This window comes from Neurospora hispaniola, assembly GCF_033458365.1.
Source record: "Neurospora hispaniola strain FGSC 10403 chromosome Unknown B0T23scaffold_1, whole genome shotgun sequence".
In the NCBI taxonomy this organism is placed as follows: domain Eukaryota; kingdom Fungi; phylum Ascomycota; class Sordariomycetes; order Sordariales; family Sordariaceae; genus Neurospora; species Neurospora hispaniola.
In genome coordinates, this window is record NW_026944406.1 from 163714 (window position 1) to 189799 (window position 26086).

The window sequence follows — 26086 nt, forward strand, 5'->3', positions numbered from 1 at the left end:
GCTTCTGCCTTTTTCCCCCACTAACGTTCATTCGGCCATCATATTCTTGATCACAAAACTTCTCTGTCCTCAACCTATTGGCAATACAGCTCTACCACAACCTGACCGCAACAAGATGCCGTCGGCACCGTCGTGGTTGTTAAACTCGGGATCGCAGACCAGCCACTCTGCGCCAAAGACACCGACCATCAAGAAAGAGCCCGGAACAGAGGAGTCGCCTCGTGTACTTGCACAAGTCGAACCGACGCCCAAGAGCGCCAAACGGAAGGCAAGAAGCGAAAGCCCCTCGGACTCTGACCGATCCAACGATGGAAAGAGTAAGAAGAAGAGAACCGAGCGCCGGAACAAGTTCAAGACCAGTGAGGTATGGCAGTACCTCGTGAGCGTGAGCTCCGATACCCTTGACGAGCCCTATGGCAGCTTGACAAAAACAAGGTACATGCGCAACATCGTGGCACTTCCGCGCAAGCGTGAGTTGCCGGCGGTATGGGCAACTCGATTGGCTTCTGAAAAACCAAGCAGCGAAGTCTTGCAGTTGCTCATTGCCTACCTCGTTGGTGACGACCCCGGCGGTTTTCTTTGCGGCCTCAATGGGCCCGATTGTGCAGGAAAGTGGCGAATCACCGGGCCCGCCATGGCAACATTCCTGGATGATAAGGAAGCAATCCACAAAGCTTGCGCATTCCCCAAGTGCGTCTTCTGCCCGGAGCTTGAAGATTCCAACAGCACTTCAGGTAAAAGGAAGTGTTGCAATACGGTATACCGTGACTCTGATGACCCTTCAATGCCCGAGGTTTGGTTGCCGCCCACTCCCGCTCCTGCCCCCGACCCCGTTCCCACTCCGGTTTCAACTCCGGTGCATACTCCGGCTCCCACTTCGACTGTTAATCCGACACCTACTCCCGCGCCCTCGGCACAAGCAGCAACGGCACTCCCGGCAAGCCTCAATCCAGAGACCCCAAGCCATCAACTTCACCACGAAGCACAAGCGCAGGAGGGAAATGTGTATCTCGCCAGCCTCTGGGAGCAGCGAAACGAGGCAATGTACCTCTCCGGACCCCTCAACGGTAAGCCACACATCCCATTTCCCACAAGTTTATCACGTCTTCCTTGACACAAGATTACTGACAACCTCTCAAGTCTCAACCAGCTACGCCCACTCAGCCGGTTGGCTTCACCAGCGCGAGGGCCAAGTTCTTCCCATCGGCGCCGACAGCGGCGCAACTCTGCAGATCCTCGACTTGGAAAACAAAGGCGCCACCGTTCCGCTCCCAAGCGACTCCCACAATCTCTTATGCATAGTCTTTGAGGGCACCGTGGAGGTCATCCTGCAAGATACTCCCGTCTTCACCCTCTCGCGTGGAGGCCAGTGGAGTGTGGGTGTCGGGAAGGAGTGCAGAGTTCGAAACCCGCGTATCGGAACGAAGGCCATTTTGTACAACATTGGAGCACCGGTTAGGCAGAACGACGAGTGAACTTGGCGACTAATTGGGAAGAAAGAGACGACTTGCGTGGGAAGCATTTGTGAGAAGGAAATGGCTGGATGGTTTCTGGGCAAACATGGAGTACTGGCGCTTTGTGGTTGCGATACCCCTTACTTTGATTGCTTGGCTGAATGGGAACTACCCGTTCTTGTGTTGGCTTTGCTGGGCGGAGGTAAATAGGAATAAAATACGTCTTGCGATCATGACGAGACAGGGTCATCGTTCACGCAGGCCACGGTTGTGGAATGAGTCCTGTATAGAAGTTGTGAGGATAGATGACCATGATGAGAATTCAAAACTTGAAAAGCAACGGCTTGCTGGTTGCCTATTGCCATCAAGAATGTCGCCAACCTGATGGTAACTACACCACGACGGTCTTCCAGGAAAAAATCAAAGACGGAAATTGAAGATTATTCTTCGTAAAAACCATGAGCAGAGGCAACAGGCGAGGACTACCTCAACTCGGTGACAACTACACCGGTTTGCCTCGATCCTAAACTCCTTGAAAAGCAGTAACATGAAGCCAGGGGTATATGGCAAATGACACAGAAACGAAAACACCCAGACTCCCTCTTCCATCATCTTACCAATAACACCTTCAGGCTGTCGGTGTCCTTCTCTTTCTGACCACCAAACTCTTCTTCTCGACTCTAGTCCTTCTTCCACTTTCCATCATTGTCCTTCTCTTGAGCAACAATCGCCCCTTACGCGTCATATCGCACCTTACACTTCTCAACACCAGGCACCATACACTACTCAACACCACACCCCATACACCACTCAACAATAACATCCTCGCCACTTCCCCAATCATCCGACTCCTCACTCCTCAGGCCACGGCACTTCCTCCCCCCTGCACCAATACGCATTAACACACGTATACCCACCCAACCGCTCCCTAACCGCCTTCCAATCCTGACCTTCCCCAGCTGTCTCCTCCATCCTCTCCAGATCTCCCTCCCCAAACGCCACACACCTAGGGAATCCCATCTCCTTTCTCACCCCCCTTCTTCTATCAGGGTCAGGATGCGGGGTATTAAACTCACACATAATCTCCTCGAACCTGCTCTTCTCGCTCCACTTCCTTCTTCCATTCTCATCCCTTCCCAACTCACGGAAAGTATTGACCAAGACATGAACGGGACATCCCTCTGTGCCGCACGGTGTGGGAGTTCGTTTTTTAGGTGCGCCTAGGTACCATGCTATGGTGATCAGTTCTTTCATGGTGAGGTGGCGTTCGAAAGGGTGTTGTTTCAGACGGTCGCGCCAGACGGTGGGTAAGGCGCGACGACGTGGAAAGGTGAGGAAGGTGTGCAGGGCGGCGTCCTTGGGGACTGGGAAGTCCGGGGTCGGGCGGGGGAGGAGGGCGAGTAGGTAGGTCCAGATTGGAGAGGCGTAGAGAGTCGCGGACCGTTGGGATAGTAGGACGCGGTTGTTTTCGGGGGCGACGGCGGCGGGAGGAATCTCGGGGAGAGGTGGAAGAGGTGGAAGGCGGCGGAGGGGCGACGAAACGGCGTCGCGGACTGGAGCGGCTGGGAGAGGAAGCTGGGGAAATTGCACCTGAACGACGGCGGGGGCGGAAGCTTGACGGGCTGCGCGGCGGGCGGCGAGAGGTGGGCGGCGACGGCGCGGGGAAATATTGGCGAATTGAGCGGGCACCGGAAGAGCAACAGGTGCAGCAGCAGGTACGGCTGCGGGAGGCTGAGGTGCGGCATTCGGCTGGGGCGCAGGTTGAGCAGCAGGCAAGGGAGCGGGAGCGGGAGCAGCGACGGCAGGCTGGACCACAGGAGCGGGCGCGGCTTGTTGAGCCTGGGCTTGCTGAGCTTGAGCAACCGCTTGCCATCCAGGGTTGGGAGCACGCCTCACGACAACTGGCGCCCACTTGCGCCGTCCGTTGCGGTTTTCCTTATCCGTTGGCACTCTCTTCTTTCCAATTACGTTGAACCTCCCATTCCTGGTGTCGAACAGAAGGGCCTTCCGGTGTTTTTGCTGCGATAATGTATTAGCTCATAGCTTTGAGCTGGGTGGGTGAACCACAAACGACGGGTGTTAGGAGAATCACGGCACATACTCTAAAGTGGTTGCCCACTTTATAGGGGAATTCGAATGCTAGCTCACAATTCGTGATCGGGCATCGAAACGGCTTGGCCTGGTTCCAATTGGGCTGGTAGCCCTCGGGAAAAAAAGCTCCGTTACCTGGGTATGTGACAGTGTCGCCGTGTTCTGTGATTTGGCGTTAGTGATAAAGACAACACAACGGCATGAAGGAAACGGGATTAACCTACTGTCCAAACCGCACCACTCATCATAACGACGACTGCCTGACTTTATAACCGCATAACCGCCGCGCTTTTGCTGGTTGATCAACCACGGCTCCTGCGGCGGGCCATCGTCTTCCGAAGAGGAAGAATCGGACGAGGACGAGGACTCGCGGCGACGACGGGGGGGCATTATCGAGGTTGACGTATACCAATGGCAATGGAAGAACGCAAATTGGTGGCAATGCAATTATAGAGTAGCAAGTGAACGTTGGTACTTTGCAGGTGACGGTTGTAGGCTGTTGTGTTGTTGGCAGAAGAAGGAGGATGGAAAGTAAGGTAACACCATCAGGTCGGAAGTAAAAAGAGTTGGGTAAATTTTTTCCACCGGGACGGGATGCAAAACTCTTGACTTGGGATGCGCCCTACCCGGAATCAATTTGTGGCTGCAGACGTCAGTGCCGGCTGGCATTAGGGTTTGCAAACCCATCGGGACTTGGACGAACAGGATTGGGAGATCACTTTGTTCTCACCTTGGAGTTGAAGCTCGTCATGATGGCTGTAAGGTGAGAGAAGGGTGAGAGAACGTCAGTCAGAGGTGGAGTGGGGGAGGGTCGTGGTCAAGTCGAGGGGGAACACCGTGGTCTTGCAGTTGCCGTCGGGAGTGACCTTCAAAGACATAGTAGAGCCTCCGTAGCTGATAGCGGGAGAAGAGAATCAGTCCGTTCCGGCGGTAGAAGACCAGAGCTCCAGCATATTGATAGCATTACCACAGTAGAACATGGAAGAGAAGCAAATAAATGGCAAGAATGAAGCAAGAGAAAGAAGATAGGTGGCCGTATGAGCATATCAAGACCGAGTGTCGCCATAGCCTCTCGAAGCACTCGTTACTCCTGATTAAGAGGGCAGCTGCTATCCCAACACCACCACGACAAACCAACCTCAAACAGCGTAACCAGCGGTGACTCGACGACCACTGGGTCATCCAAACGCTTGAATCCTGCATTGTTATTGATTTGCGGCTGGAACTTGTGCTTCGATCAGGCCCCAGATTGGGAGGTTGGAGGCAGAACCTCATCAGGAGATATCCAGCCTAGATCCACAATCGACCATATCCGAAATATCTGCCATCTGTTAGCCCTAGCTGACGAACATCCGGAAAGTAACATATCTCTCCTGCTTGGAGTGGGGAAAGCCTTTTTCAAACTCGTTCAACGGAACGCTCTCGAGCAAATCTCCCCTTCAAGCATCGACTCGGCAAAACAATGGAGCTGACCCAACCGCGTCAAACCGTGACATCGCACTTCCATCATTGTGTATAACATCACTTGATCACTTGTAACCATACCCACACAACATTTTCGATGTGCCATCCCACCAACATCAGACCATCCCAAGCCAGATGCCCGTCAAGTCCACAGCTCGACTTGAAAGATGCCAAGACCATCGCCCTCATTGTTTTCATGCGGCGCGAAAGGAAAGTGAAAGGGAAAACAACTTCCACGGCGAAACCAGGTCGGCAGAAAAAGACAAAGATCTTAGTATAATAATAACACATGGTGGTACATCACCTTACGTATTCTAACACCCTCTCCTTCCCTTAGTCCTTCTTCTCCGTCTTGGAGTCCTTCTTGGGCTCAGCAGCAGCAGCCTTCTTCTCCTCAACCTTGGGCTTGCTCTCCTTCTTGGCGGCCTCAGGAGCCTTGGGCTTTTCAGCCTTCTTCGCCTCAACCTTGGGAGCAGCAGCAGCAGCAGGCTTCTCAGCCTTCACCTCCTTCTTCTCACTCTTCTCAGCAGCGGCACCACCCTCCCTGGCCTTCTTGGCCTCCCTCTGCTTGGCCAAAAACTCCTTCCTTTGCACCAACCTCTGCTCCCTCTTCTCGCGCACACGTCTCCTGTATTCCTCGCGTCTATCCGCCTTGGCCAGCTTACGCTCCTTGATGCCAAGCAAGAAAGTGTTTCTTCTCCTCCTGCGCGCGCGGAACTTGGCCTTTCTGCTGCCCACCTTCTCGGTACCAGGCACGGAACCGGGGTCGCCAATCAAGCGACCAATCTCCCAGTTGGTCTCGCGGTAGCTGTAGTTGTTCATCAGGCGCAGGACGCGCGTGCCGCGGCGCGCGAGCATCTTTTGCTGCTGCAGCTTGCGCAGGGCCGATTGTCGGGCGTTGTACTCGGCGCGGGCGGCGAGCTTTTCCTTGATGAGTTCGGCAATGACGGAGGAGCCGCCGTTGTTGCTGTTCGACGAGGCGGAGGCGGAGATGGTGCTGTTGGAGGCAGGGACGGCGGCGGCGCCGGAGGCTGATACGCGGGCGCCCTGGCCCTTGACTGCCTTGCCGGCGGCAGCGGGTGTCGTCACTGCTGGTGGGGGGATCTCGATGGCCTCGTGGCGGGTGACAAAGAGGGGGAGGCCGGAGGCGGACATGGTGGGCTTCTCAACCTCTTCAACCTTGCGCGGCACGGCGACGAGGCCGAGCTTGCGCTTGCGCGGGGCGTCCTTGGGGTAAGGGAGCTTGTCGTTGCGGTTGAAGACGACGCCGATGTACTGACGGTCCGGGTGGAGCTGGGGGTCACGGTAGTACTTGACGTAGCCGGCGACGGCGGCGTGGATGGTGTGGTCGCGGCCCATGATGGTGTTCTCGCCGGGGTGCCATAGTGTGCCGCGCTGCTTGTAGATGATGTTGCCGGGGATCACGTACTGGTCTTTGAGCAAAAAGAGACAAGGTCAGTCAGCGTCGGGGACAGGGCACTCGGAGTGTTGGTTGCTGCTGCACAATGCGCGCAAGCCGTGTATGGTGCATGGTGAAACATACCACCCGTCTTCTTTGCGCCGAGCTTCTTGGGGATGGTCCTCTTGGGCTTGAGCCTGTAGGCACCCTGGGCCTTGACACTGGCATAACGGCGACCCTCGACGGCGACATTGCTACTTGTTGGGCCGATGCGGAGGTGGGCGAACTGCTCGGAGAGGATTGCGGCCGCGGAGACGGAGGAGTGGGTGGTGGGTAACCGGCAGACGGAGTGGCAGCTGTTGGCAGCAGCCCTCGTCAAAGGCTGCCGCAGCTGTGCTAGATGCATTGTGTTTGTTGTTTGTGTTTGTGTTTATGAATTCGTTGTTGTCGGCCCGAGGCAGTCGTCGTCGTCGCCGTTGTCCAGTCGTTCGTGGCCCAGGACAAAAGTTCGAAGACACCACACACGGAGGGGGGGGACACCGGGGCGGAGTGTGGGTGTGGTCGGAGGACGGAGGTCGGAGGGGGGGGAGGGGACCTGCGGGCGGAGCGGACGGAGGAAGGGTTGCCAATGTCCGCACGACGCGCGGGGAGTCGAAGGAAAACCAAAGTTCAAAAATCGGGGCGGGTCCAGTCCAGAGCCGTGCCGTCCATCGTCGTCCAGGCGAGGGAGCGACCGAAAAAAAAGCCCCACTCAAAAGTTGAGGTCGCACCAGAGCCGCGAGCCGGAGAGAGCCAAGACTGAGTGGAGGAGGGCAGCCGCATTGGCCAACCGCGGGGTGAGCTTTCTGCTTAGTCACTTAGCCCTTAACCACATAGGGTACTTGGAGGTACCTTAGCTACCTAGGTACCAAGCACGATAACACCGATAAGAGCTGAGTCCCCCCGTCCCGCATGGATCCCGTCGCTGACGATTTGGACAAATTGGCCAACAAGGCCCTTGCACCCCGTAGCTTCCAGCGACCACAGCACTGTTTCCATCACCAGCCCAGGGGCATCGCCATCGCCCAGCCAGCCAGCCAGCCGTGTAATTGACAGCTTGCCAACATCGACGTCCCGTCGTCCCATCGCAACCCACGTAGGCAGATTCACGACAACACCACCGGCTCTTTTCGAATTGGATTCCTCTCCAGTCCACACCGAGTCCTTCCAACGAATCCGAACCGTAAAAATGCGCACCCTCTACCTCGTTCTCCTCTCCCTCCTCACCCTCGCCTCCCCCATAGCCGCTCAATTCGGCTCCTTCTTCGACCAAATGTTCGGCGGCCACGGTCATCAACAAACACAGCAGCAGCAGCAGCACCAAGGCCACGGCCACCAACAGCAACCCAACGTGCCCAGCGACCCGTCCATCTACCAGGCGAATTACCAGCGGGCGCATTGCGACAAGTATTTGTGTCCTGATACTTTGGGTATGTCTTTTCTCTTCTCCTTTCTCTTTTCTTTCTTTCCTTGCCTTGCTTGCTCTGTTGGCTGGTTTAGAGATGGCGACAAGGGCTAACGGATGGGACAGCATGCGTTCACTACCCACATCACTGCCCTTGCCCGTGGCCGTTGCACGAAGACAAGGCCGAGTTAGCCGAAGGTCAACGGATCTGTGTCTCCAAGGGAGGCTTCAAGGCCGGAGAGGCGGCGAGGAAGATAGAATTGGCTAGGAAGGGGATGCTCTGAGCTGTTACCCCTTTTTTTTGGGGAGACAGGGGAAGTGGAGCCGTTGATAAAAAGGAGGATTACATGGATGTATTGTAGGTTGTGGGAAACATTGCTTGGGGTTTTTGGCGTTACAATATCACAATGACAATCTGTACAAAGAACTTATGGATCAATATCTTGCGATTCGTTACCACTCCGTCTGTAATGAAACTTGAGTACCTTGAAAGGTGAAGTGTGCCTGTCTGCCCATAATGTCGTCCCTAGCGAAACCCGTTGATGATAGAAAACGAAGAGAAAAGAACAAAAAGAAGAGAATGGTAAGAGGCTGCGTGTGCATTCAAATTCTTGTGTTTTGGTGTCAGATGAAAAAAATGGGGGGTCCTGTAACACACGGTACAACCATAATCGAATAAAGTTCGTAAGAAGAGAAATAAAAAAAATGAAATACATTGATGCTTCGCTTCCGTAGCTCGAAATGCAGACGCCAATCGCATCGGTTACCGCTGACCGATATAGGGTATACCATCACCAACCCTTTCCCTTTGATAATAAAAGCGAGCCATAGAAGATGAAAAAAAATAGGGACCGTCCAGTCATCACCTTAGCCATACACATGAACCGTCCCAAAATACAAAAGCAAACCTCCATTCCCGTCCTGCTGCTAGCCAGGCGCACCTTCGCCTGTAACTAGGTTGAGGTCTTCCTCCAGTATCGCACTTTTAGCAACGCACGCCGTCATAACCTCCCAGCCTCCATGTCCATCTTTCTTGCTGATAGGACTCGCATCAACGTAACTACCATGCCCGAGACGAGATGGCGGTTCCTGCCCTCCGAGTCCACCTCCTACGACGATCCATTGGACCTTGTCGGGAGAGCCGGCACCTCAGGGATCTCCTCATCCTCATCTTCTTCGTCCTCATCTTCCAGATTCTCAGGGTGACCAAGTAGCGACGCCACGCTCTTCATCTCGTAGTGCTTCTTGCGCATCTCCTCAAACTTGCGATGCTTCTCTCTCTCTTCGGCGCTGAGGCCGACCAGTTCATCATCGGGATCATGGCCGCTGCCGTTGCTATCAACGTGCACAGCTCTAGGACGCTTGGGGGAGCCGCCATCTTCGGAATGGGCAGTAGCGCCCTTGCCAAAAGGGAAGCCGGCCTCAGGCACCGCCTCCTCAGGCTCGCCGAGCGAGAGGCCAGGGATCTCGTCGTCAATGTTGCCGTGCCTGCGCTTGTTCTGCCTAGGAAGAGGCGACAGGCCATCCACGCGATCCATGTCGATCTTGTTAGGGTCGATGGCTTCTGGGACTTCCTCGTCGTCGTCCGATGGGTCCTCGGCGGGGTCGTAGTGCTTGGCATAGGGCGTCTTGGGCTCGTCAATCTTCATGGTGCTGGACCGCTCTTGCTCCGTGAGGTAGAGGTTCGCCTCGTCCCACTTGAGGCGCTGGCCTTGCTCCGTCGAGTCTTCGTCGCCGTGGTGGCTGGGCGTTGTCGAACGGCGAGAACCACTGAGGCCAGGCCGCGATCCGGCGACAGACGAGGAGCGGCGGGGTCCGGCATTGATCTGAGTGTTCATGATGGTGATTTCTTTGGCCTCCTTGGCGGAAGAGGGCATGTGGATAAGTGGCGGAGGGTGAGCCGCATCATGGTGGTGGGTGTCGAGGGGGGAAGTTGGGCCCGCGGGCGGAGAATTACGGTACGAGTTCTTGAGAATACCTGGAGGTAAAGCATCCGTTAGCAATCGAATATCGATGACAGTGTAGGTGCGGGCTAAAGCTAAGGAACTGGGCGACAGCATCGCTGGGTTGGGGTGGGAGCTGGCTCAACATACCCTTTGGCCGCGGGACCGTGGAGGGCGGCGGAGTGTGTGTAGGTGACGATGCCATGATGGTTGACATGTTTGGAAACAAGCTGTGGGTTGAACGTTGCAATCAAAAAGGGCCGTATCGAGGAGAATGTTGGCCAAAGAAGGTGAATATAAGGTGCGCGCGCAACGAAAGTCAAGCTGCAGTCGGTGTCGTTTCGTTTTGTTGGCGAGGTGAGATTGTTGGATGGATGGAGAAAGCAGCAGGTGAAGTTGTCGGTCGGTGGAAAGAAGTGTCGAGAGCAACAACCACCTAGCGACGAGGGAGGGTGGTGGAGTGACCAGGGGGTGACTTTCTGCCCCAGATGATCGAAGACAGTGGGGTCACTGGATTAGCCTGGAATGGATGGGAGGCTTTTGTTTGGTGGTGAAGGCCGCCTTGGGTGGGGCGGCGATCACAGTCTTGGTGGGCTTGTTTGGCGTGTTTGGTGGGATGTGGAAGCCAAGAGAAAAGCAGCAGCCGCGATCACGTTCTGATCAAGATATCGACACAAACTAACAGGTCGGATGAACAGTCGGGTTCACTTGTTGGGCAGGAAAAAGGAGACCGGCGGATCCCAGGCAGATCCGTTGTCACCTAGAGCTATCGCTATGCCGTATGGCCGATCGTCTCAACGTCCTTTTTACGAGTGAGTCAGTACGTAGTGTAGTCCGTCCTTGGCTTGTCGTGTTGGGAGGCCTTCAAGATTGCCGTGGTTGGGGACCGGTGGGTGCTAGTAGGAGGTCTGAGAGCCGTCGTCCACTGTAAATGCTGCCCTCGCTTGATCTTATCTGCCGACCTGAGACGAGCAATGAGAAGAGGCTGGGTATTCGCGCAAGTGAGGGGTTGCGCCTGGATTTTCTTTCGAATCGTATCAGAATAGTGTATGGAGATGATGGATTGTCCTCCGTCGTGTCCCAATCATGAGCCTTTTTTCCGGGCCAGATACGATGGGTCGCATTCCACAAATGGCCTGTGACTGTCGGCAAACAAACAGAGGGATAAATCCGGGGAAGTTTGGCGTTTGGAAACAGAAACAGGGTCCGGGTCCGGATCTTCAAATTTTAACCCCTTGGCAGAGTTAGGTACTTTGGGCGTATGCCAGATGACGTGCCTTCTTCTGCAAGCTATTGCCATGACAAAAGTATCGCGTCAAAGAAGGTGTTAAGACGCCATATCCGCGGGAAAAAAAGAAAAAAAATAAAAAAAAGGCAGAAAGGGCCATGTGGTCATTACATCATCGTGCCTTCAACGTCTACTATGTAGTTCTAGTGTTTCTTCCCCCGCCTCCACTCGGGCTTATTTTCGTTCCTTTGTTTCCCTCTTCCATTCCATCACAGCGAGGGCATTTCCGGGCGGGGCAGACTTGGAATGCTTCATCGTAAAATTAAACTTATATATTACTCTTTCCGAGCGCATGTCATAGTGTACACGGCATCCGCCATCCTGTTTTCCGTTACCCCAAGTCCTCCGTGAGGGTCGTGATGCTCATAATGGCGTGAAAGGGACCTCATAGTCAGTCCCCTCTCCCCATGTCATAATCCCATCCTTGCATGTTCCCTTCCTATAAATTCCAAAACATTGTCGCCTGCATTCCCATAACCTCTTTCCATGATTAATAAGTCCCCCGAGTTGGACCAGAGTATCCAAAATTGGGGTCGTTGCTGTAGCCGCTTGCTTGTTTAATGCCGATTGGCTTCTTGGATCTCGAACGTAACAACATCAGTCGCGGGTATGTGCGGAAATCGTGTCAACCCCCCCATTAGATCCGCAACCCATAAATGCTGCCGCTTTGCACCTCGCCGACTCCTTGACTGTCCCACCTCTTAGAGTGAGCGACAGATCGGTCAGGTTGACCACGGTCCGAAGGAGCCACGCCCCTATTCAACTACGAGACCGTATACGCATCGCTTGTACGGTCTCCCATGTTGGCATCCCTTTATACCCCACTGCCACTAGCCTTGCTATCAGTCTGGGACATATCCAAGCCCTTCTCGTACTTATGCAACACCGAGCTATCAAGGGACGCAGCCTCATCAGCGAATACATCCACCTTGGTCTCAGCGAACTTGCGCGCGCTGATGCCCTTTGAAAAGAGGAGGTCGAGCTCGGCAAAGGTGCGGCCGGTGGGTTCGGGGACGCGGAAGTAGACGTAGACGATGCAGAGGAAGCAGATGCCGGCCTGGGATGCGTTAGTTTTGCAACTAGCGGAAAGGGGCAAGGTGACTTACCCAGAAGAAACCGGTAAAGTTGGACCAGTCCCAGGCGCCGGGGTTGAGCATGTAGGGTGTGAGGACGGCAGTGACGATGCCGACAATAATGCTGTGCATTGTTAGTATGCATGAGCTCAGAGGGCTTCTGGGTCTGAGGAACTTACTAAAGCACACGACCAAGAGCAATGGTCTTGATCTGCAGTCTTCTCGTCGAAATTTCACTGACAAGCGAGTAGCAGACCGTTCCGACTGTCAACTGGTACACCAAAGCCCAGCCCAACATGATACTGCCAGTCGCAATCGAAGCCTCCCTGTTGTGCGCCTCGGGAACAAGACCAAGGAAACCCAGCACAAAGAGCATGCAAAATAGACCGCACAACCCATACAGGTAGAGAGCTCTCCGTCCAATACCGCGGCTCATCAAGAACCACGCGCCAAACACGCCCGCCATGTTGATAGCGTACTGCCCGAGAGCAAACGCATAGGCGTCGTCATCGTCCAGGCCGGCCTGCTTGAGAAAATATGTCGAGTAATTCGAAAACGAGTTTCCACTGAGATTCTGGATCGCCCACACCATACACACAATCTCGGTTCTCCTGAGATCGTGGCCCTTGAAGCAATCCCAAAAGGTCGCTCCCTGTGTCGTCTTCTCCTCCAGGGCGGTGGTGTGAACCATCATGGCGACGGTCTCGTCCGCATTGAAATCGGTTTCGCGGTTCACGCTGGTCAGACGGAGGAGAGACTTCTTGGCATCATCCAGACGACCCTTGCGGACGAGCCACCAAGGCGATTCGGGTGCGAAGAAGATTCCCAAGGCCAGAGGTACGGGCCACATCCATTGCAGGGCGTAGGGGATTCGGTAGGCCCATTCGTCGTCGCGCTTAAGCATGGACATGATGACTCCGATGGCGATTTCTTGGCCCACGCCCCAGCAGAAGTTGACGTAGGTGGTAAGGTAGCCGCGCATAGCGACGGGGCAGACTTCGGAGGCGTAGGTGATGGTGAGAGTTTGGAAGACGCCCCATGGCTGGAAGTTCATTAGTATCATTAGTAAACCAATCATGTGCATTACTTTGAGGGAGGTGAGTGAAACTTACGATACCGCAAAGAATCTCAGCAGCCAACAAGGTCTGGACATTCTGCGCCGTGAAGAACAGCGAGGTCCACGCGCAAATGAGCATCAAGCAACCGATAACGGTGTACCGATAACCAAAACGTTCTGATACGTATCCATTGATGAGAAGGCCGATCAGCTCTCCCACGTTGGCGCCCTGGATATGAAACCGGTCAGCATTGTCCTAGGCCATTCAGGGTCCATCTCGCACGGCTCAAGCTGCAAGCCCTCCTCCACGACTTTCTGATTGACGGGGAACCGGACCCGGACCCAATGCAGCGGCACTGGGAGTGGCTCGGGCGCATGGCACAGGCACAGACATATCAGATCAGATCATTGCACTTAGCTCAACACTCACATTACTAAGACCAGCCTGCCAGCGAGCAGGAACCTCCCAGTGGCCCGGCGCTATCTCCTCGCCATACTTGCGAGCAAACTGGGGGAAGGCGTCTTTGATTTGGTCAGCACTGGCTCTGTCATGTGAAGATGAAAATAAGAAAGTAAACACCCACAAAAATTGTTAATCAGACAGACATCGTAACCCTCCATGACGATGCACGTCGAAATGAGCATGCTCCACGCAATCGCCTTTGGGTACAGCTTGATGCCCTGCAACAGCGTCATCTTTTGCTCCTTGTCGGTTGCTGTTTTGGCATCTTGGATGATCCTGTCCGTAGTGTCGGTGCGTCGGACCTCGTCTGAATTGTGGAGGACATCGTGTTGGCCTTTGGAATCGCTAAATACAATGTCGTCGGATGGCGGGTTGGCTGTGGTCCGGGGGTCGGGTGAAGCCATGTTTGCTGCTTTTGTTGCGTTGCCCCTTTTTTTTTATTTTGTTTTGTTTGACTAGTCGTAACTGCCGGGTGGTACGGAGTGTTGTCGCTACGCCTGGGTGTTCCTTTCCAAAAACAAAAAAAAAAAAAGAGTACCACACCGACGGTCAAGTGTTCACTGTGACCTTTTTTGATGCAGCTAAGCAGCCGAAGTGGACACCGGTTGTTGTCGTGGTTGAGCCGAAGAGGGTTTGAAGAATGCCCAAATGAATGGGATCCGACGATGGTGAAGAGACTGACGGCGTGACGACGAACCACACAGCCTCAGCCGTGATGCAGCTGAGTGAGGAGATGACGGATTGACGGTTGAACGACTGGAATTCCAGGAGGGAAGGACGACGTCGCAAGACGCCAGCAGAATTTAGGAGGTGGGAACTACCGCTGCCTATGAACAGCCCGCCCAGACGGAGCGGGCGCACGCGACTCCATTTGTTTTTGGATTTGACATCCATCCATGGATTGGATCCGTTCCGTTCTTTCCTTTCTCCAGATTTCAGCGTAAGCGGCAGGAAAGCGGCTCCCGGCCACCGGCCACCACGGCATCCAGAAGGGGAAACTTACGAGAGGAACAAGGCCAATGACAGCAGGCCGTTCGTCCCAAGACGTGGTGAGTGTGGAGAGGATGGTGGGGTTAGCGGATGTTCTAGTGTCGAACTGTCGCTTTCGCTGCCGTTCCCTGCCATTCGGGCATCCATCCAGGCCTCAGCTCGGCATTCTTTGGGGCCTGCCGCAGCGTTGGCACAAGTTCCAAAGTGGAATTCCCTTTGCTGTGCATTAAATCCTCGGCGGCCGAGGTTCATGTTGTTCAGGTTTCGGGGTCAAAGGGTTCACCGTCCAGGCCACGATGCCAAGCGTATGTATTGCATTGTACTGACCCGACAGCTACAAGTCAAAATATGCAATCTGATATCTGTAAGCAGTATGTAATGTGCCATGTCCGTGGTTGTCAGGATGGACGTGATCAAGATGCTGGAAAGGGTTTGGTGTTGGGGAAGAGTGAGGGGCAACGGTTAACATTTCCGATGCGGGCTTCCAACATCCTCCAAGATCTCAATAGCATGTAACAAGATTCACATACGTGATTGTCTGGAAAACGAAAGACAGAAGCTCTCATATTCTAGAATGGCGAACAAAGTCATTGTTCACCACAAGGTATATCTTCCACTTCTCAGGGGTCACTGTGGTCGTCCCTTCTTTTCTTTTTTTTTCAATTATTCTCTCGAATTTCAGTTGGTGATGAACTCCAGTTGTGCAGTCTTCAGATTCCTTGTTTGATTGGCTGCCGGATCGAGCGTAGGTTGTACATCGATTACACTCAGTGAACAACTTGAACCCCGCACCGACCACATTGTGCAAGTTCAGCGCGATAAGCTCGGTTGTACTTTCTGTGCTCGACAAGCGGCATTTGCCATAGCGAAGCACAAGCTAGGACACTCTCGGTACTAACAGCTGCTTGTCATCATGGTACGCACTCTGAATTTGTGCAGCGCCAAGGTAGTGCAGGACCTCTACGGTAGGTGCCCCTCACGACGGATTCTACAAGCAAATTTGATTTCTCCTTCCTTCTTTTTCCATCCCATCATCCATCTCACCATCTTCAAGTTCACGATACTTACACAGACTCTGAACCATTTCCGCTGATTGAAGCAAACATCTCGGCCCCATTACGTTTTTACTGTTCCACTACACTACATACCCTTCCCTCGTGTCATGTCAGGATCCCCAGTCTTTTTCCTTCTCGAACCTCTGCGCGATCCCACGCTGGTGGCTGGCGACCACGACTCGAGCACGACTCGTCGTTTTCAAGCACAAGACAAAGTGGGGATCCGCGGACAAGATGAATCAATCCCTCGTCGTCTCTTTAAGCTTCTTTCCCCGGATCTGCATGGCCTTGACTTGCCCGACTTAGTACTTATGGATCCCTTCCCCAGGATCCTCGGAGATTGAACAAGCGTTCCGAATGTGTGCCGTTTCATCGATCTTTACTCTCCCCACGGTCTGGTCTCCAGCCGGGTGACGGACATCAGCCACGGCGTCGGATGGGCGTGTGGCCTTGTGCGGCTGGCTATCCCTCTCCACTTCTTTCTTGCCCTCTGTCCTTCCGGACCTGTCTGGAACTTGGCCTGGTATCGAGAATACGTGGGCCACCACAAGAGTCTCACAGTCTGTTGTCACGGCAGCTGCTTTCTATGATCCGGCTCCCTTTCGTCTTTTCGTCATTGACATCGCAGATCATCGACTCGTCCACCCCCTCTCTGAACACTCATCAATGTCTCGTCCCAGCTGTAATGGTACGGTACAGTATCTTTCTACCTTCCATCTATCTACTACCTTAGCGACTTTGTTGGGTTGGACGCTGCATTTGCCCGTACCCCCCCGTCGTAATGTTCGCCTAAACCGCCATCTTAACTAGTAACTAAAACCCCCATGGCCGCTTTCCTGTCGATGCCCGGCCGTCACGTCTTCTATCACGATCTTTCTCCGCACAAACTGATCAGACACTCGCGAATCTATTGTCCCCGCTTCTTCAGCCTCCTGGCTTCACCCCCCATTCCCCTCCCCTCCCTCTCCAAGTCCGAGTCGTAGCCCAGCTGCTCCCCTCCATGTCCGGTCTTCGGTTCTTGCTTGAACAACTGCCGACTCTGCCGTGGATCGACCCAGACAACCCAATCTCCCGGATCCAACTGCTTGCTGCTCCACATTGCCAGCTACCTCTACCTACCACTACACTCCAACAAGTCTCCAACTGCCACTGCCACCAAGACCCCATCTGACTGTGCAGCCATCTGAGTGGTCGTATTTGGATATACACTTTCAGTCTCCGCCCCCAGCCCATGTATCTTATCACAACTTGCTCGCAGATTAGATGCCATCTTCAGCAAGCTCCCCCAAGCCCCTGTCTACTTTTGGTTGGTGAGTCGATTACCAGCTTGGTCCAGGTCCAAGAAATCTCATAACTGACACATTGCTTTGGGCAGTGAAAACTGTCGCCAGCAGCACCTGAAATGTGAGCATGGACCGAGTACCCCTTTGGGCACCCTGCATTGGGAGACATCACCACTGACATCAAATCATTTCCTCTCACCTTTTAGGCGACCGAGTAACGCCCACATGCGGTAGATGTCAGAACACAGGCCGTCAGTGCCGCCGGAGTGGTCTCAGGATTCGACAGTCTCCTCAATACAGTTAGCCTTCCCTTTTCACTTTTTGCAGGTTTTGATTCCGGTGTGACGATCCACCGCAGAAGTCAAAGCACTTCTTCCGAGTCATGGCTATTGGTCATTCGTCAGCTTTGCTCTCCATGGAAGAGTGTCTAACAATTACCACTCTGCAGCCAAATTCAGCAAGACACAAAAGTGGGTCAGGATCGAGAGAAGGCGTGAGTATCCCATTCTTTGCTTTACTTTGTGCAATGACCAACCCATATCGCTGACACTGGGCATATAGTGGAATTCGTGGATGAGACCAGGAAGGTCATCTATGAGGCTGCTGCTTTGGATAGTGGCCTGGATGAGATAGATCCCGACCCAGAGTCACCCATCCTGTCCGATCAGTCGCTACTGCAAGGGTTCAGTCAATCTTCCATCTCAGAGACCCCCAATGGCCAGGAGAACCCACGGCGATTTCCTTCACGGAAGCAAACCTTGCCCGAATCCCCCCGTCTTTCAGAGACAGCATCGGAGGCTCTATCCCCTCACAGATCGGTTCAGCTGCCTGAAACCGTCTCCTCTTCAGAAGGACATGCACGTGAATGTTCTCCCACCGACCGCTTCATCGCGCGGGCTGGGTCCTATCACCAGCTTTACTACTCCAAAAATTCAGCATTCCCAATCGAAGACCCGGTGGAAGCAGAGCTGTATCGGCATTATGTGCAGAGTCTGGCACCATGGGTAAGCAACATCTACACTGGCTCCATGAGCACCTTGTTGATTGTTCCATCTTTTTCATTCTCTAGCTCGACCTATGTGACCCACTGAGGTCATTTGAAACCCTGGTTCCTCAAAATGCAGCAACATTTCCTCTACTACTCAAGGCTATCTACTCCTTCTCAGCCCGGCACAAAACCCTGACAGGTTACTTTGATTCGGTCAGGAGTAGCGAGTATTACGATGAATGCCTAACAGAGCTCAGGGATGTCCTTGCTGCATATGACGAATATGGAGCAGACGAAAACTTGTTTGCTGCTACGATTATCCTGCGGGTCCTTGAAGAAATTGATGGTATGAAACTTTCAATCGCTTGCGGAGGGCATATGCTGACATTTCTTTAGTTGTGGACAATGGGACAGATCAAGAAGCCAATCTCCTAGGAATACATGCGTTTGTATCAACCGGGTCGTTCTTTGAAAATCCCAGTCCCCTTAGTATCGCGTCATTCTGGGTTGGCCTCCGCCAGGGAATTTACAAAGCAGTCATCAACAAACGACCTGTCGGACTGAGTGTAGACCATATTCTAGTCCAACAGTCGCTCGCTCGAACGGATTACCACAGCGTTGCAAACAATGCGGTGGTCCATTGCACTCGCGTCCTCAACTTTTGCTTCGATAAGGGTGGAGTGTGTAACATGGAGGAATGGAATAAGTTATGGAAATCGAATGAAGACTGGGAGAATGAGCACGCTCCCTTCCATACACCCATATTCAAGGCACCCGATGATGTTCCCTTCCCACAGATATGGTATCATCAGAGTTGCCAAGGTATGCCGGCGTCCTTCTGTCAGCGATTTCCCAGTTAACAGTTGTTGACAATTTCCTCTAGTGATCGGGGTACAGCATCATCTCTTAGCCAAGTCGTACTTGATCCGATTCAGGCACAAGTTCTCAGCGACTGGTACACGTCACCAGTCTACTCTAGCCAAAAGGAGAGCTGAGGTAAGCCTAGGACTGCGGGATCCGTGGCAAGACGGCTAACCCTATGCGTATAGGCCGACATACAAAGAATCGTTCGGATGCTCTGTGGCATTGGTTTAGGAAATCAATGGACTCCTCCGGGCATGTTCACAGCCTGCATGGCCATTTCCGCTTGTGAGTCTTTGGGCGTTTTGCAGTGTTCTCGTTTGCCGCATGCTCAAGTCTGACCCATCATCCTACAGTCGGCGCTAGTTTCACCCAGCGGAAGGACCAGGAGGCCATGATCGACATACTCCGAAAGACAGAGAAAGATCATGCTCGTCCAACCAAGTCCGTGCAGGAAGACATGATGAAGGCTTGGGGCTGGTCTGCTTCCACGTGGACTCCGACGCAGGTGCCCCCATGGCCGGATACGACGCAGTATGCGACGAACTTGAACATGAACGACAGCATGGGTTACCAGCAGGCTTAATAGACCTGCGTATCGTTGTGCCCAAACAAAAGACCGTTGGAAAAGAAAACACGGGATGGATCTTGAGCGGCCGAATAGGGCTGTTATATCACCCCACGTGCTTGCTCAGATTGCGACCAGTCGAATGTACAAGTACGTTAATCTTCGATCTACGAATACATCTAACGACATTCCACCACCGCGAGGATCAGACGATGAACCACATGAACCACAAGCACGGGCATGGGTCAGGGTCAGGGTCTAAGGGCAGGGTTAAAGTCAGGGTCAGCAAGGTATAGCCCAGCAGACATGGCAGGCAATCTTGGTCGAGTTCGAACCGCGAAGTATTCAAGCTAGGCGTCTGTGCGCCAAAAGAACATTGCCTTTTTCCTACAATGAGGACAAATGCCACATCAACGTACTCGTCGATGAACCGGTCAATGTCGCATGTCAGCCATGTTCTGCCACTGTTGCACAATCGCATCAGAATGCAAGGTCAGCAGCGGTTTGTGGGAAAGGCTTCTGTGCGACAACGCCCAGTTAATGTTTACGATCCACCCTAAACCCCCAGCCCCTCTATCGATCGTGAAAGAAGCCAAGAAGGGTCAGGATTGGTAGGATGGTTTCTCAATTGCAAGCAGATTTGCCAGCCCTGAAAATCCAGCCAGGGTTATCATGCGAGATCGGGGTTCATGTGTGCCCTTGGTTGTGATCTACCAGGACACGCATGGACAGACAGACAGGCTGCCGACGGAACGGGATCAAGGGGAAGCCACAGGGCCAGGTATTGGAAATAGGTGTCTGCGAGAGAAGTGCAGTGCAGTGCAGGCCTTGCAAGTCACAAGGGCTTGCAAGCACCCCCGTTCTTGACATGCTGCTAAAGTTTCACGACAGTAACTCGGTAGTAACCACTTCCGCTTGTTCGTACGCTCTCTCGTCGTGTATTCTGATCTTGTCTCAATTCAACTAGGTCGATAGGGGAGAAGTAAGCCCTGTCCTCAGGTCCTGCTTTGTCAAGGCCGATATGACTTGGTCGCACGCTGTCCGTGGTATCCGTGAACTGGTCATCGTCGATTCCGAGTCATCTTCAGATTGGGAAGATCCAGCATAAGAAGAATGCAGATAGCCATAGAGCTGACAAACCAGTGCGGTATTGTGCGCTTGTCCTCGGGCAGCCAGCCTTGATACCGGAAGTTGCGTCCCTCCCGTTACAACCGTTGTGTGTTACACGAAGGAAGTCGAGATGATGGTATGTAAGCCCCATGGTCTGGTGTGGTACCTTTCTCGATATGTAAAACAGGGCGGTACCATACTTATGAAGTGAACGTTCTACTACATCAGACCCGACCCGGCCCGACAATATTCGGGCGCGCTGGCAGGCGGGATGCAGTATCTATGCAAGAAAGCTCTGCTTCCTGCTCAACGGGTAGGACGCACACTACCCTTAGCAGCACTGCACATCAAGGATGCCGGTATGCAGGGAGTAAGCCTCATCTGCCTGTATCCCTACCCAAATTGCCCTTGCTGCCCTTGTTGCTTTTGTCTGGTGTCTGCGAATCGATGCATGTAAATCGATGTGATGCAGACGGGAACGACAAAGTTCGATTCCCATCTCCCGTCGTGCGAAAACCCAAAAAGAACAAGGCAGCAGGATGACGGATGATGGAACTTTCCGAAAGCTTTCCCGATTGCGCTGGCGGTGTTGCTATCGGAAGAATTGCGCTTGCTTGCATTGTTTGCGATACTTTGGCAACCGTTAACCTTCCGAGTTCGTATCATTTGTGTGAGTATGTGAGAGGATTGGGAAGGGGGAAGGGAGGGAGAGGTTCATAATGACCTGGCTTTCTTTCGAGGCTTTCAAGTTCTGTGTCCCCCTTGCGGTGTGTACTCCCCCAGTCTTCGGGAAAGTTGTACTATCTGGGTAATCCGATATCCCCTCGTTCATATAGTTCAAGTCTCCAGAGCTGAGGCAACGTTGAAAAGCCATCATGAAGTTGATCATGGCGGGGCAAAAGGAGCTACAGATGTACAAGCTAACTAGTGTAGCTGATAGCAACGCTAGGTGAGGCGCGCTAAACAAAGCTAACAAGCTTCTGTTTAGGACGCAGATAGGGCCCTGTCTTCGATCGGAATTTCTTTCCTCTTTCGTCTTCTCGGATAGGAAATGTGTTGATGCTGTTAGTGCAGAGCGGAGCGGTGCAAAGGGACCCTCTGAAAGTCGAGAAGCGAACAAATCATGCCGAACTTTAGCGCCGGAACATGTTCCGCCAGGGGTGCTTAACTGTTTACTCTGACCGCAAAGAAACCTACAACCTCACTCTATCGGACAAAATTTCCTACCTTGTCGAACCATGACTGTCAACCTCCCTTGTGATGCTAACGTTTTTTTTTCTTCTGTACATTCCGTCCGCACTCCACTTCATATTCCTACCCGATCAACGGACGAACAAGAATGGAACCAAAGTAACGAAACAAAACAGCCCTACCCAGCAAGCACCTATCCACCTTTCTTTTCTCCAATCTCACCAACCTCCCAGTGTTCCCCGTGCCTTGAATCTTGGACACACAAACACCAGGTGTAGACGTAACTCGCGCTCACGACGCTGACATATCATTACGTCCCGCCAGTCTGGTCACAGATAAGCCCCCCTTCATCAGACCGCAAGCCCATGACAGGCCCGTTGTTGGCTGGTTGTATGAGAAAGGAAATATTCGCCTGTGAGGAAAAGAACGGAGACGGTGGTGGAGAACAAAGAATAACTACAGGCTGTGTCCTCGAGAAAGAGATAAACAACAAAAGTGGATATCGGCGTACGATCTTGGTTCCAGTCGTGCCATCGAAGCTGACTTTCATTCCCAGATGGGGGGTCTTCGTTGGATCTTCTCGATCTTCAAGGCGTTTCAATAGGTGCCCTTATCCTGTAGCTATCTACCTACCAACCGGGATATAACATATACACACCGTCTATGGTAACCTGCCTGTTCCACCTGGATCAACCCCAGACTTCTCCAAGACTTCCTTCCAAGGGTAGCCGCGCCGAACGGGTACTGGGAGCCGGGATGCTGCTGTTCCAGCCCACTTCCTTTCTCCATGTCTTGTTCCTTTTCCTCGGCCTAGGCTAATTGTTCGATTCACAAACCGGGCGGGATCCTTCCGGGAACCCCCAGTCCATCTTGCACTGGCCTGGCGGATCCGCCCAACAGCTATACACTAGGCTACTGACATCCAACCATCCCGATCCGGCCAGAGATAGGAGCCCGAACTAGTATCGGCGATGCGGTGGGATGTGGATGGGTATGATGGGATCAAACCGGTTACCCTTCGTGCCTAATTGGGTTGCGTTGACAGTGGAACATCCCATCCTCCATGTCAGACAGTCTTGCTCGACTCCATCCGTGGAGATCGGAATAGGAAAGAGTGCGCGGTAGGTAGGTAGTAGTGGTATTGGATGGAGTGAGAAGTCTTGACTAACTGTACACGTAAAGAGAGGCAAACTTACGACTAGTGATCACTTGAAAGATATAAAGAGGGCATGTGCTCTCCTCCTTCGAAGTGATTTTCGCTTTTTGGATCATAAGAAACTCATCATCAGCACACGACCGACCGACAGTTACTCAACCTTTGGCCTTGAGAACCTTGATAGGTAAGTGTGCACGAAGATGGTACTTTGCGCCGAACACATGGCCTTTGTGTACTGACCTCGTCATACAGATGCGAAAAGCATAAGAACTGCCTATTTTCCCTCTTGAGATATCTACCTCTACCTGCTCTCTTGCATCACCAAGAATATTAAATCGAGATATTCTGTCACGAACATTTCTATCCTGCCTTCTTCTTGAACGTCACCTCTCAACATCCACCAAGTCCAACAACACCCCTCAGTTCCCGTCAAGATGGCCCCCTCAGCCACCTACCCCATCATCAGCACCACGCACTCGGGCGCCGACCTCGAAGCCATCTCCGACGCCGTCGACGAGATCAACGTCCTCAAATTCAAAGCCGCTCAACAAGTCAGCGAGATTCTCAACGACAACAACAACTCCTCTGTCCCATCTTCTCCCACCTCCGAATCCTCCTCCACCACCCATGAAGAAGAAGAAGAAGAAGACCTCGACGACTTCGACACCCCCTCCCACTTCGACTCCACCAAAGACCACTCCCGCTTCCGGCAATACACCACCGCCGAATCTCGCGTACTCAACTTCTACACCGAACAACACACCAAGCAAACCGTCTCGCACAACCTCGCTGCTCGCGCCCACTTCAACTCGCCCGACCGTAAGCGGCCCGAAATGACCATCTGGCAAGCGATCGAGTGCCTAAACTCTTTAATCGACGAGTCCGATCCCGACACGGAACTCAGCCAGATCCAGCACCTGTTGCAGTCAGCCGAAGCAATCAGACGAGACGGCAAGCCGCGGTGGATGCAGCTTGTAGGACTGATTCACGACTTGGGCAAATTGATGCTTTTCTTCGAGTTGGCTTCAGGGCAGTGGGACGTAGTAGGCGACTCGTTCCCTGTCGGGTGCAAGTTCAGCGAAAAGTGTATTTTGCATGAGAGCTTCAGTGCGAATCCGGATTCGGGACATGCCGTGTATAGTACGGAGCATGGGATTTATGCGCCGGGGTGTGGGATTGAGAATCTGATGATGAGCTGGGGCCATGATGAGTATTTGTATCAGGTTGTGAAGGATCAGAGTACGATCCCGAGGGAAGGGCTGGCGATGATTCGGTTTCATAGTTTTTATCCGTGGCATCGCGAGGAGGCGTACGGGTGGGCGATGAAGGAGGGGGATGAGGAGCTGAGGAGGGCGGTGAGGGCGTTTAACCCGTATGATCTCTATTCGAAGAGTGATGAGCCGGTGGATGTCGAGGCTGTTAAGGTGAGTCTCCTCTCTTTCCCTAGAGATACCTGGAAGAAATATTGGGAGAGAAAAGAATGCTAACGATGGGATGGGCAGCCTTACTACATGGAGTTGATCGACGAGTTCTTCCCGAGCAAGGTCATCAAGTGGTAGACGGCCATGACCACAGAACCTCCATTACTCGCGACGATGTTGAAGAAGCGGCACTTTGGCACCAAAAGCCGGCCCTTTTGGGCGATGGAACAACGACACGAGTTAACGGCTTCCGCTCAGACATGCATCTTTCTTTGCCTGTCATTGTCTTTTATGTTTATGTCACGGCGTCACGGCGTCACAGTGTTGTTAGACACGCACCTGCGTTGCGTTTCATTTCCTTTCTCCCACTTAGAGGTAGAGTCTGGTTCTTGCCGTTGGATTTGTGCATCATCGCATCCGTCAGGCACGGCGATGTTATCCTTTTTCAGTTCAGTACCTGCCCGTACTTGACTGATCCGTCCCAGTCGGATGTTTGTCGCGCCATAGGAAGCGACTGATGAATAGAAGCAAGCGTTGATTTTCAAAGTATGCTTTTCGTGCTGGACACTCGTCGCTTGTCATGGACTGTGCCAGTGGCGATTGTTGTGCTCGCCGTTACCCTATAATCGCCTGGTTGGTGCTCCGTGAATCTAGCGAACATTCGCGCTCAGCAAAGAGCGCAGATCAATGGATCAAGCCCTCTAGGTCCTTCCATGAATGCCCTTGACGTTGTGGCCTCCAGAGTCCAGACCATCGCTCCATGTCATGCCTAAGACACGCTCAAGAGATTGCTTCCTTTTCCGCACCGGATGTTCAACTGCCTGCCATTGTTTTGCCAATTGAAGCAGCACCACCACTTGGTCCACGTCCCTGCGCAGTCCATTCCAAAGGCTTGGCCATGCTCATTCCTCGATCCATTTATTCCCAGTTCAACAGCTTCAGCTCCCCGATCACAAACATAGAGCCCGGCATCGGACAACTCATCCTCTTGTCTCAACGGGATCGACGGCCCTGATTTGGAAGCGAATCTCTGGTTTCCCGTCTCGCTGTATCGCACCAAAATAGGCAGGTAGCACCAAATGTCTCGGATACGGCAAGCCAATGCCACATTGCACCCTAAACTCGTGCCACGCCGTCGGCTTGAGTCGGCACTCGACGTTCCTTTCCGGACCAACTGCATGTGGACAACGAGTCTGGTCCTCCTCCTAGTGCTGAAGTCGCAGTTAAACACAAGAGGGCTAATGCAGGAACAATGCCCGAGAAGACACAGGTACAGGAGGGGTAAAGGGAGAGATGACCGCTTGGTAGTTCCACGTTGGTGAATACATACCTCTACCTCTACATAGAGGTAGTGATGTGCTCATGGACCACACTTCCAGATAAAGTCTCTATGCTGGCCGCCGTCGCCCTCGTTTACGGTGCTTCTGACTTCGGTTCTGTCGGTCAACTTGGAGCCAACAAGATGGGAATGTGCATCGTCGCGTCCAAGGTACGTAACTTTACCGTCCCATCTAGTGATTTGTAGAAACAAGCATCGTTTTCTCTTGCCACTCCCGCTCCTTCTGGTTGTTCGTGTCCGGCGTCGCACGAAGAGTTGCAAATGGGGACCCAGCCCGTTTTCTTCCCGCTTTCGAGATTCTTGTTATCACAGCGGGGGCGGCCGTTACCCATTCTTGCTTTCTTGAGGGAGGTTGCGCCGGTGGTCTAACATTCCACAACGTGCGTGGTCCTTTTATTCGTTTTCGAGGGATGGGCAGATATCCCGTCGTCGCCAGAGAAAGTTATGG

The 26086-nt window shown here is 53.2% G+C and overlaps 9 protein-coding genes across 9 annotated transcripts; 4 read left to right on the forward strand and 5 right to left on the reverse strand.

Moving 5' to 3' along the window:
• Positions 1–115: 115 nt before the first annotated feature.
• Positions 116–1802, forward strand: B0T23DRAFT_433611 (uncharacterized protein; the record flags this gene model as incomplete). The annotated part of the gene is made up of 2 exons (XM_062840454.1): positions 116–1067; positions 1141–1802. 2 exons carry the CDS (start codon positions 116–118, stop codon positions 1473–1475), a joined length of 1287 nt encoding a protein of 428 aa, XP_062696389.1. The 3' UTR covers positions 1476–1802.
• Positions 1803–2306: 504 nt separating this feature from the next.
• Positions 2307–3935, reverse strand: B0T23DRAFT_424330 (uncharacterized protein; the record flags this gene model as incomplete). The annotated part of the gene is made up of 3 exons (XM_062839848.1): positions 2307–3473; positions 3556–3707; positions 3770–3935. 3 exons carry the CDS (start codon positions 3933–3935, stop codon positions 2307–2309), a joined length of 1485 nt encoding a protein of 494 aa, XP_062696390.1.
• A 1407-nt stretch (positions 3936–5342) lies between these two features.
• B0T23DRAFT_424331 (ribosomal L27 protein-domain-containing protein) lies at positions 5343–6814 on the reverse strand (the record flags this gene model as incomplete). The annotated part of the gene is made up of 2 exons (XM_062839849.1): positions 5343–6442; positions 6553–6814. The coding sequence occupies 2 exons, from the start codon at positions 6812–6814 to the stop codon at positions 5343–5345; spliced, it is 1362 nt and encodes a 453-aa protein (XP_062696391.1).
• Positions 6815–7636: 822 nt separating this feature from the next.
• On the forward strand, positions 7637–8136 carry B0T23DRAFT_391483 (uncharacterized protein; the record flags this gene model as incomplete). The annotated part of the gene is made up of 2 exons (XM_062837944.1): positions 7637–7877; positions 7979–8136. 2 exons carry the CDS (start codon positions 7637–7639, stop codon positions 8134–8136), a joined length of 399 nt encoding a protein of 132 aa, XP_062696392.1.
• Positions 8137–8961: 825 nt separating this feature from the next.
• Positions 8962–10012, reverse strand: B0T23DRAFT_391484 (uncharacterized protein; the record flags this gene model as incomplete). Its single annotated transcript, XM_062837945.1, has 2 exons — positions 8962–9830; positions 9946–10012. The coding sequence occupies 2 exons, from the start codon at positions 10010–10012 to the stop codon at positions 8962–8964; spliced, it is 936 nt and encodes a 311-aa protein (XP_062696393.1).
• A 1653-nt stretch (positions 10013–11665) lies between these two features.
• On the reverse strand, positions 11666–14326 carry B0T23DRAFT_466 (putative alpha-glucoside transport protein). The gene is made up of 6 exons (XM_062841304.1): positions 13798–14326; positions 13644–13735; positions 13269–13442; positions 12336–13198; positions 12190–12280; positions 11666–12140 (listed from the first exon to the last, which is right to left on the reverse strand). Exons 1-6 carry the CDS (start codon positions 14078–14080, stop codon positions 11898–11900), a joined length of 1746 nt encoding a protein of 581 aa, XP_062696394.1. The 5' UTR covers positions 14081–14326; the 3' UTR covers positions 11666–11897.
• A 2302-nt stretch (positions 14327–16628) lies between these two features.
• On the reverse strand, positions 16629–16820 carry B0T23DRAFT_400504 (uncharacterized protein; the record flags this gene model as incomplete). The annotated part of the gene is made up of 1 exon (XM_062838489.1): positions 16629–16820. One exon carries the CDS (start codon positions 16818–16820, stop codon positions 16629–16631), a length of 192 nt encoding a protein of 63 aa, XP_062696395.1.
• Positions 16821–17386: 566 nt separating this feature from the next.
• B0T23DRAFT_391486 (uncharacterized protein) lies at positions 17387–19439 on the forward strand (the record flags this gene model as incomplete). Its single annotated transcript, XM_062837946.1, has 7 exons — positions 17387–17474; positions 17566–18008; positions 18074–18338; positions 18389–18814; positions 18876–18988; positions 19042–19141; positions 19210–19439. The coding sequence occupies 7 exons, from the start codon at positions 17387–17389 to the stop codon at positions 19437–19439; spliced, it is 1665 nt and encodes a 554-aa protein (XP_062696396.1).
• A 3748-nt stretch (positions 19440–23187) lies between these two features.
• B0T23DRAFT_582 (putative aldehyde reductase 6) lies at positions 23188–24753 on the forward strand. The gene is made up of 2 exons (XM_062841500.1): positions 23188–24302; positions 24381–24753. The coding sequence occupies exons 1-2, from the start codon at positions 23313–23315 to the stop codon at positions 24435–24437; spliced, it is 1047 nt and encodes a 348-aa protein (XP_062696397.1). The 5' UTR covers positions 23188–23312; the 3' UTR covers positions 24438–24753.
• The last annotated feature ends 1333 nt before the right edge of the window (positions 24754–26086 follow it).

What these genes read in the sequence shown, in the direction of transcription:
- B0T23DRAFT_466 (XM_062841304.1), bottom strand. Translation starts at nt 14,080, where the DNA reads ATGGCTTCACCCGACCCCCGGACCACAGCCAACCCGCCATCCGACGAC. An exon ending in GGCAGGCTGGTCTTAGTAAT is followed by an intron (nt 13,443 to 13,643) that starts GTGAGTGTTGAG and finishes TTTCATATCCAG; the next exon opens with GGCGCCAACGTGGGAGAGCT. An exon ending in GCTCTTGGTCGTGTGCTTTA is followed by an intron (nt 12,281 to 12,335) that starts GTAAGTTCCTCA and finishes AACAATGCACAG; the next exon opens with CATTATTGTCGGCATCGTCA.
- B0T23DRAFT_582 (XM_062841500.1), top strand. Translation starts at nt 23,313, where the DNA reads ATGGCCCCCTCAGCCACCTACCCCATCATCAGCACCACGCACTCGGGC. An exon ending in TGGATGTCGAGGCTGTTAAG is followed by an intron (nt 24,303 to 24,380) that starts GTGAGTCTCCTC and finishes TGGGATGGGCAG; the next exon opens with CCTTACTACATGGAGTTGAT.